Source organism: Olea europaea, chromosome 3 (assembly GCF_002742605.1).
Source record: "Olea europaea var. sylvestris chromosome 3, O_europaea_v1, whole genome shotgun sequence".
NCBI lineage: Eukaryota > Viridiplantae > Streptophyta > Magnoliopsida > Lamiales > Oleaceae > Olea > Olea europaea.
In genome coordinates, this window is record NC_036239.1 from 15,032,619 (window position 1) to 15,043,051 (window position 10,433).

The window sequence follows — 10,433 nt, forward strand, 5'->3', positions numbered from 1 at the left end:
CAACCTTTGAAGCTAGATCCAAATCTCAAAAATTTTCTTCATATTTTACCCTAATTTTCTGGAAAACTCAAGATTACAAAGAGTTTCAAATCTTGAATTTTTGCGAAAGGATGACAAACTGCAGATTTTTACTACCTGAATTTGCCCAATGTTCGAAGATTTTTTAGATTTTAGAAAACAATTCGATATTTGAAATGAGGTCAACATCCAAAATCTCAGATTTATTGTGATTGAATTTTTCAACACTTTAATCTCCTTTGTTTAGAACATGAATTAGATTATAAATTATGTTGTCCTGACATATCTTCGCTACGAAGCTATTACATTTTGCTCGAGATTTGTGTACCAACCTCGTGTAATAGAAAATCGTGCCAAACGAATCCATCTTTACGGAAAAGGTGATTTGTTAAATGCACCTAAAGAGAAGCTTTTGTAAAGTCTTTCAAATTTGGCTAGTTACATTTCAAGTCCACTCTTGTTTGATTCTATTACTTGTAAGGATGAAGAGGTAAATTATCTTTTTTAACTTTAAGATTTGTATATTTACTGATATTCGAGATCACACTGGCACCAGATCCCATCAGATCTTTTCCTAAATGGGACTTGAATCTAGGTCTTTTCTTCTTCTCCATTTCATCCATGATATTGTTCGAATCTTGTTTTCAACAATTGGCTATGATACCTTAAACGGTCATTTTGCCAGCTTTGTACTCCTTATCTTCATACGGACCTAGAACTGGGCGTAATGGAAAATTGGAACCATCTACATCAGCCTAATCATCAGCATGTCCATCAAGAGTGACGAATACGGGCTAAACTCGGCCACAATTCGGGCCTCGGCATCGGTTCAAAGTGCCAGTCACTGGATCCTTGGTGAGAGGCCATGAATCGCAGTTGATGAGAGGCCACATATTTCGACAGACTAGGTGCTTCCATGATAATTAAAAAAGTCAAACAACGACAATGATATGTTATATCACTAATAAGTCCTTGTCAGTCACAGAAAAAATGGTCAAATAACAAGCTAACGCTATGTAGTGTCAACAATTAGCTTGACCTTAGAAATCAATTCATCCACATGTTTATTGTGATAACATTCTATTAGGGACGTCAATTTGGCTCGTTAATTTGAACGGCTTATGACTCGACCCAGAAAAAACCCGAGCAGGCTTGACTAGCGGCTCGAGCTAAGCCCCAATTTGGGGCATCCAGCCGGCTCGTGTCACAAGCCAGTTTTGACCCGTGAAAAAATGAGCCTTAGGAAAAATAAATTAAAAATTAAAAGCTTAGCATGCAGCTGCAACTTGTTGTCGAACAAAGGTAGCTACGCTTGTAGCTGCCTGCTATCAGGCAACTACACGATAAAGACCTAAGTCGAAAGCCTGAGTCAAGCCTAGAATTTTTTGGCCAAGCAAAAATTCAGCTTGGCTCGGGCAAAGAAAAGCTCAAACCATTTTTATTCAAGCCAAGCTCAAGTCTCGAGTTTCAGCTCATTGATATCCCTACATTCTGTTCGACCCCAACAAGGAGAATATAGGACAGAAGGACAGACCATGATAAACCTCTGCAAAACTATTTCATCAATTTCACTCAAAAAATGGTGGAGGTTGAAAGTATTCTACAGGATACAACTTTCCAAGTTCTGAAGTTCGATTTAGATGGGATTACTTCTTTTCGGATAGACAATAAAGGAGTAAGCATTTACAACTTTACAATTTTTTGGCGAAGTGCGATATTGACACCATAGTTAGTTGTAATACAGTTGGCACAGCTTTTAGTTAGCTGTAATACAGTTGGCACAGCTATTAGTTTGCTATTTATAAGTCTCGTTGATGTACATACAATTCATTGACTTGAATAAGAAATTGCTTTTCTTCCCCAATATGGTATCAAAGCTAAAGCTCCGTTGGCTCTGAAATTCACAAAATTTGGTTCGAGTTTTTCTGCCATGGCTACAGATTCTTCGAATCAATTGCCACACATTCTAGCATCATCATCGACGAGCAATTCCGCCATTGTTGATGGATCTAGCCCCTATTTTCTTCACCACTCAGATAATCCAGGTCTCATATTTGTTTCGCAACCTCTGACAGGAGACAATTATGAATCCTGGAGTCGAGCAATGGTGATAGCCCTGTCTGTGAAGAATAAATCTGGTTTTATTGATGGATCAATTCCAAAGCCTAAAAATTCTGACGATCTCCTTAATCCATGGATCTGCAATAACAATATGGTAATTTCCTGGATCCTTAACTCTGTATCCAAAGAAATTTCTGCAAGTTTGATATATTATGAATCTGCACATGAGATTTGGATGGATCTCAAGGAGCGTTACCAACAGAAAAATGGTCCACGCATTTTTCAGTTGAAACGCGAATTAATGAACCTCACATAGGGACAATTATCTGTTAATACCTACTTCACTAAGTTGAAGACTGTTTGGGAAGAACTTAGTAATTACAGGCCTATATGATCGTGTGGAAAATGCACATGTGAAGGAAATAAGAAATTGGCTAAACATTATCAAATGGAGTACGTTATGTCATTTTTAATGGGACTCCATGAATCATTTGCTCAAATCAGAGGGCAGCTGCGGTTGATGGATCCAATTCCATCTACTAACAAAGTGTTTGCTCTTGTGACTCAAGAAGAACATCAAAGGAAAATGAACTTGAACACAGATGTGTTAGGCCTTGCTAGTTCAATGGCCTTTTATGCGAAGAATGAAACCTGAAAGCCTGCCATGGGACAATCAAATAATAAACATTAAAAAAAGGATATACCTATTTGCACATATTGTGGATATTCTGGTCATGCAGTGGATAAATGCTACAAGTTACATGGTTTTCCCCCGGGGTATATGCCCAAACATAGGTCTGATTTTAACAATCAAGCAGGGTCGAGTACTTAGACACGTGGTGCAATTACCAACTTGGTTTCTGATTATGTAGCTGATCAGACTTCAAGTGTCAAAACTTTTATGCAGACATTAAACCCTACACAATGTCAACATTTGTTGAACATGCTAAACTCTCATCTCACAACAACCACGTTGAATACAGATGTGGAGGAAAAATGTGATCACATTTCAGGTACTTGTTTTTCCACTATATCTCTTGATTCTATAATCAGTTCACTGAGGTGTTGGATAGTGGATTCAGGAGCTACGAGTCATATTTGTTCTAATAAATCAATATTCCACTTAATGAAGCATGTACAGAATGCATTTGTCACTTTGCCAAATCATGTGCAAATCCCTGTGAATTTTGTTGGTAATGTGAAGATTTCCCCTGACTTGGGGCTCGTGGATGTATTGTATATTCCTCAGTTCAAGTTCAATCTTATATCAGTCAGTTGTCTAACCAGAAACTCATCTGTAAATGTCAACTTTCTCACTAATTCATGTGTTGTTCAGGATCTTCACAAGTTGAAGACGATTGGCAAGGGTAAAAGAATTGGAGATTTATATGTGATACAAGTGCAACCTCTTGCTCCAGTACCAAATCCATGTGATCCTTCTGGAAAGATTTGTAATTCTGCTCATTTGAGGAATAATAATGTCCCTACTGATATTTGGTAGACTAGGCTACTTATCATTTAAAAGGTTGAATTTGTTAAAGGACCAGTTACAATTTGATTGTAATAATAAGAAAGGTGGAGCATTTACCCCCTGTTCTATTTGTCCCTTAGCTAAGTAAAGGAGGCTTTCTTTTGTTTCTAAAAATCATCTATCATCTGCTGCATTTGACTTGGTACACTGTGATACTTGGGGTCCTTATAATGTCCCTCCCATGCTGGTTACAAATACTTCCTAACACTGGTTAATGATTGCACACGATTTACATGGGTTTACTTAATGAAGCAGAAATCTGATGCTAGTTTCATCATTCCCAGATTCTTCACACTAATTGAAACTCAATTCCACAAGGTGATAAAGAAGTTTAGATCTGATAATGCCTCAGAATTACAATTTGTGGATTATTTTCATGAAAAAGGGGGTCATTCATCAATTCTCTTGCGTAGAAAGACCTGAGCAAAATTATGTGGTTGAGAAGAAACATCAGCATCTCCTCAATGTAGCTCGTGCATTATTTTTCCGATCACAGGTTCCTATTGAATTCTGAGGGGACTGTATCCTTACAGCTACATACCTAATAAATCGAACTCCTTCTCCAGTCATACAAAACAAGACTCCTTTTACCTTGCTCTTTAATTCCCCTGTTGATTATAAGTCCCTTAGAGTTTTTGGGTGTCTTTGTTTTGCTTCTACCTTAACATCCCATAGACCAAAGTTCAAGCCAAGGGCCAAGGAATGTGTTTTTGTTGGTTACCCTCCTGGCATTAAGGGATATAAACTATATGATGCACATGCAAAATCTTTCTTTATATCTAGGGATGTTATCTTCTATGAACATCTATTCCCATTTCATTCCATATCTCCTTCCAGTAATCTCGTGGATCCTTTTCCTGATTTGGTTTTTCCTCAAGCTTTCCAGATCATAACCAACATTATCCCACCTCTGACATTCCTAATAATGACAGTGGTGGTTCCATTGCCATTACAAATGTTCTTGTTCAAAATCCAAATCATACTCTTAGAAGAACCACTAGAATTCGTAAACCTCCATCCTACCTCCGTGACTTACATTGTAATCTTCTCACCAACACTGCACCTCCACAATGTCAGTCTCCATTTCCTCTATGTAATTACATCTCTTATTCTAACTTATCTCCTTCCCATCGCACCTTCCTTCTTCATATCTCTTCCAACTTTGAACCCCAATATTACCACCAAGCTGTCAAGTTTGAGCACTGGAGGAATGCTATGGCCACTGAATTGGCTGCCATGGAAGCAAACAAAACCTGGACTGTTACTCCTTTACCTAAAGGAAAGCACTCTATAGGTTGCAAATGGGTGTATAAGACTAAATATAAGGCAGATGGCAGTGTAGAGCGTTACAAAGCTCGCTTGGTAGCCAAAGGTTATACCCAACACAAAGGGATGGATTTCATTGAAACTTTTTCCCTAGTTGCTAAACTAGTAACTGTTAAAGTCTTGCTAGCCATTGCAGCTATTCAGAATTGGTCACTAGTTCAGTTGGCTGTAAATAACGCTTTTCTTAATGGGGATCTATTTGAAAAAATATACATGGATCTCCCTTTAGGTTACTTTATACAGCCTCCATCTGGAAATCAGGGGGAGAAACTTGAGTGTAAACTCCATAAATCTATCTATGGCATTAAACAGGCATGTCGACAGTGGTTCTCCAAGTTTTCACAGGCCCTTATTATTTATGGGTTTCAACAGTCTAAATCTGACTACTCTTTATTCACAAAAAGGTCTGGTGCTTCTTTCATTGCACTTCTGGTCTACGTTGATGACATTGTCATAACTGGACCAGGTTTTCATGAGATTGAGTCCCTGAAGTCATTCCTCCATGATCATTTCAAGCTTAAGGATCTTGGAGCACTGAAATATTTTCTTGGCTTGGAAATCCAGGTCACAGAGAGGCATTTCTCTTTCTCAGAGACATTAGACTCTTCAGCTCTTTGAAGATACTGGTTTTCTTGCTTGCAAACCAGCTCATTTACCTATGGATCCCAAGTCTCGCCTTAGTTCACATGAGGGAGATCTCATTGAAGATGAGTCTTTATACCGCAGGCTTATTGGACAGTTACTGTACCTAACCGTCTCTCGCCCTAACATCACCTTTGCAGTCCATAAACTGAGTCAGTTTGTTGCTACGCCTCGGAAGCCTCACCTTGATGCCATGCATCATCTCCTGAGGTATCTTAAGGCAACCCCTGGTCAGGGAATATTATTTGCTGCATCCTCCTCCTTTCAACTATAGGCATTTGCAGACGCTGATTGGGGCTCATACCTTGACTCCAGAAAGTCCATTACAGGTTTGTGTATCTTCCTTGGTAATTCATTAATATCTTGGAAGGCAAAAAGACAGACTACTTTGTCCAGATCCTCTGCAGAAGCAGAGTATCGCGCTCTTGCAGCCACAACCAGTGAACTGGTTTGGATTCATCAGCTACTCCTTGATTTCCAGATTTCTCTCACCACACCGGCATTAATCTTTTGTGATAACCGGGCTGCAATTCATATTGCCAGTAATCCCACCTTCCATGAGCAAACTAAGCACATCGAGATCAATTGCCACTTCATTCGGGATATGATCACAGATGGATTTATCAAGCTCCTACCCGTACGCACTCAACACCAGTTAGCAGACATATTCACAAAGCCTCTTCCAGCTTCTCTCTTTTCCCCTCCATTGTCCAAGATGGCTATTCTTAATCTGCATAGTCCATCTTAAGGGGGAGTATTGACACCATAGTTAGTTGTAATATAGTTGGCACAGCTATTAGTTTGCTATTTATAAGTCTCGTTGATGTATATACAATTCATTGACTTGAATAAGAAATTACTTTTCTTCCCCAATATGCGATTTTTACATTCGTAATTTTCGTAGAAAAATAGTTATTCATTATAATTCGAGGAGTGAAAGTGTAATTTTCAAAATAATAATAATAATAATAATAATAATAATAATAATAATAATAATAATAATAATAATAATAAAAGTTGTGAATGAGTCTCTAATCGAGCCTAGTTTAGATGAATCGTGCCGATCTGAGCTTGTCGAGAGGCGAGTTGAGCTAGGCTCAACCCATCTAATAATCCATGTTTTCAGCCAGGATTTGTATGCTCTAAGAGAGGATGAGAACTACAGCCTCAATTGTTAGTATTTAAAAATAAACAAATAAATAAAATTGACATTTTGTTTATATTCGCTTTAGCCCAACTTTTTTATGCCCAAACCCAAACCTATTATCCAAATCCATTAGTCAAATTCTCAAATTAACCTAGAATTTAAAGGGGAAAAAAACCAGTGTGGGGGATTGCCCAGCCTTTAGTGGGGATAGGGTTGAGAACGTTGAGCAGTAAAATCCTAGACAAGATAGAAAGGGGGCTCCCCTCCCAATTGCCATCCCCACAGTTTCTATGCAAAATTTATACAATTTTCATAGGAAAGCGGAAGCGGAATTAACTAGAAATTAAAATTTACTTTAATTCAATAAAGGGGATCGTCTAGATGTTCACGTATATATTATAACAAAATTAAAGAATTTAAATCTTTTACCTAAGTTCGATGATCAACCTTTGAATTAACTTTGCTCCGCGAACTTCCGTCTTCTTTAATTGCAAGAATCTTGGTGTTTTAAATCTTCAAGCTTTCTATGGTATTTTCCAACACAAAGACTACACTGACGTGTGAGCACCTTCTTTTAATTAATCCAAAAAGTACTTCTTGAATTTGGACAACAAGAAAATAAAATATTTTCTCTCTCTAATTTTGAATATTATGGAATTATGAATGTGAGAAAAAGATGATACAATTTCAGTACAATTATAATTCCATATTCAAACAAGAGTTCTAATTAAAACCCGAGTATGAGTTTTAATTTAAGTCCAATTCCAATTAGTTTACATTTAATTGCATTTGTAGCCCTAGAACTTCACCCAAAACTATCATAATTGTTGTAATTAAGTTTCAATACTTTATGGAGCTACCGAAGGGACTTGATCGGACATATATTATCCAACCTCCAATAATTAGATCCTGTCTAGTCGACCCTAAACCACCCAATCTAATTATTAGTCTTTGCTTTTTTTACTAAAGGCAAAAGACTGAACTTTTGGAATATATAAGATCATAAAAGCTCGATAATACTTTCTTCTAACTTGCCATATATATATTTTATCCCCATCTGAGATCCGATAATTAGGTGCATAAATAATTGTTTTATCCCTCTAATTATTCTCACTAACTTAAGTTTCATTTTTTTTTAACGCTCCTGTGAACAAATTATAGATATCAAAGTTTAGCCGTTGCTAAACACTGAGCTCAGATTTTAACCGTTCAACAGAAAATACGTAAGTAGTCACTCTACCCATTTTTCAGGATGATGGTTCCCAACACGAATTCATGTTCTCTACGTCGCTCATTCTCAAGCTCCCAACTCATTGAGATATTTGACCAATCAAATTGATCTCACACATTAATGAATCAAAAAACAATTAAAATTGCGAAAAGATATACATAATCTTGTTAAGGGATCTAGATGAAATACACAGTAGTCAAGTGGAATTTAAATCTCCACACGATCATGCTATAGAGTTAAATGCAACACACGGTCCGTTTAATACATTCCAAGTGTACTGGTGCTATCTCTAACTATTTCTGTGATAATGACAAATCACAAACCCAAATAGCGAATTGGTCAACACTACAACCTTCCAATATAAGGTACCAACCCTTATACATAGATTGTGAACAAATTATTTATGATCAAAATATAATTTGTGTTACACTATACTTCTAAACGCAAGTACCCAACTCATATTATCACAAATGATCACAGACACTTTAATTTTTGCATGATCAATAATAAATAAATGCAATAAATAAAGTAAACATAATTTTATTCAATAAAAATATTATTATTTTTACATCAGTAAAAATATACTATATAGGCACAGAAAGCAACAGTTTTATCCTCTTTTCTCTTGTACAATTAATTCACTAATTCCTATCTTCCTTGTACCATCCTTATTAGCCTCACCTTGTTTCTGTCCTTAAAGCCTTTGTTTGGTAAATTTATAAATCATATAAATATGGGACTTTATTTTTAACCACAAATTCTAATAGACCCACAATACTATTTACCACTCTTTTATATTTATTTATAAATTAAATCCTTTATAAACTCGTCACAAGCAGAGGCAAAAAAATGAGGTTAGGTTCCTTTTACAATCCATTTATATATATAGGATGGAGGGAGATCGTTGTCCTTATTGTTCAACGCTTATTTAGATGTGAGTTCCATTTTGAAAGAATAGATTTTGTAATAATAATTTTTTCAACAATGTGTAGCCAAAATGTAGAAAAAAAATTTAAGTTTACATGTAAATTTATTTTATGGAGAGAATGTAGGGCTAAAAATGAGTTCGGAGGAAAGTGAATTTTTAAATATAGGAGCTCAAACAAGGGTGAAATTTGTCTAAAACTACGTAATTGCTCGAAAGAAATCAAAGGTTACAGGACCTAAATATCAAAGAATTCAGAGTGAAAATACTACTTACTCTAAATATCAAGGACCACGACTCTAATTTACCCCTCCCATACAAAAATTTTTAAAGGAAGATTGTAAGTTGGCTCAATTGAACCGGTCTTATCCTTAAAAACTCCAAATTTCCACAGAACCTCGAACTTTAACCCCTAAATAGAAGAAGTTACCACAATGATTCTACAACCCCATCTCAAACTAATCTCTCAGTCTTCTTCACAAAAATCAGAATTTTACCCTTTCCAAACAACCCACCATTACTATTCAAACCATAAAAATCTAATCTTTGTAAAAGTATTCATCAACATCACAAATTAATAACTACGGAACAGTGGACTATAAAAAAGGGAGTTCAATGTTTCAACACCTACTGAACTTTGAGTTTTGTCAAGGGTTGCTCACTAAACTTCAAGAAGCTTCCCAATTGTCACTCAACTTTAGTCCGTTGCACTCCATCACTCACCAGATGAATTCCAATTATCATTCTGTCTACACGGATGATGGAATGCCTACGTGACTGTTAAATTCTAACAAATGTTAAATGAAATGCCAATGTGGTCACCAACTTTTCAAAGCCCAAACACGCCTCTACTCAATAAAAATGAAACACGCCATTCTCACAAAATCAAAACCTACAATTTGGGGAAAAATCTTGAAATTGAAATTAATTCCCCCAAAACCTACTACATTGGTTGATCTCTCGCCCGTTACCAACTCAAGAAGCATGACCCCAAAACTCTAAATGTTACGCAATAATCAACCACCAAGATGGGTTTCCTGGGCTCAATTTATCTCTTTGATTCAACACCACAAAGCAAAGTAACCCAAATCCACTCCAACCTTTCTAGTTGTTGTGTTTTACATTTGCTAGCGTTAGTGTAGCCATCTCAGATGAAAGTTCGCAATTTGAGTATGGAGTACCCTGCAATCTCTTCACCATGAGGCAGACGCCATTTCAAGTATTGCCTTGTACATAGTGATGGAAAAAGAATCCGCCTCGCCCTGACCCGAATGGAGCAAAAAAATAGCCCCAAATGGACGGGGCGGGGCAAGGCACGACACCCTGTTGCAGGGTGGGGAAAGGATGCCCCGTCTCATACCCATCCCGTGAAGGTAAAATAGATTAAAAATAAATTTATTTCTAAACAATTCACTCATTAAAAATCCATTTTGAATTTGTATATCATTCTCTAATAATGGCATAACTCGAAAATTTGAAAATGTATGTGTGTGTGTGTGTATATATATTAAAAAATTAAAACAGAGGAACAAACGGGTCAAAAAGTTGCCTT

At 36.6% G+C, this 10,433-nt stretch overlaps 2 protein-coding genes across 3 annotated transcripts in view; one reads left to right on the forward strand and one right to left on the reverse strand.

Annotated features, from left to right (window-relative positions):
- The window catches only part of LOC111378847 (ribulose bisphosphate carboxylase large chain-like), a 1,219-nt gene extending 587 nt beyond the window's left edge, over positions 1 to 632 (reverse strand). The window contains exons 1-2 of the mRNA XM_023002129.1: positions 493 to 632; positions 325 to 385 (exon numbers count right to left, since the gene is read on the reverse strand). Of these exons, the coding sequence (XP_022857897.1) occupies positions 325 to 385; positions 493 to 632 (201 nt within the window). The remainder of the gene's footprint in view (positions 1 to 324; positions 386 to 492) is intronic.
- A 1,218-nt stretch (positions 633 to 1,850) lies between these two features.
- On the forward strand, positions 1,851 to 3,724 carry LOC111386973. Of its 2 annotated transcripts, none has more exons than XM_023011474.1 (2): positions 1,851 to 2,233; positions 3,416 to 3,724. In XM_023011474.1, the coding sequence occupies exons 1-2, from the start codon at positions 1,949 to 1,951 to the stop codon at positions 3,578 to 3,580; spliced, it is 450 nt and encodes a 149-aa protein (XP_022867242.1). In that variant the 5' UTR covers positions 1,851 to 1,948; the 3' UTR covers positions 3,581 to 3,724. The 2 variants fall into 2 exon arrangements, 1 of the variants encoding a protein (XP_022867242.1); XR_002701345.1 differs by having other exon boundaries at positions 1,865 to 3,092.
- Positions 3,725 to 10,433: the final 6,709 nt, after the last annotated feature.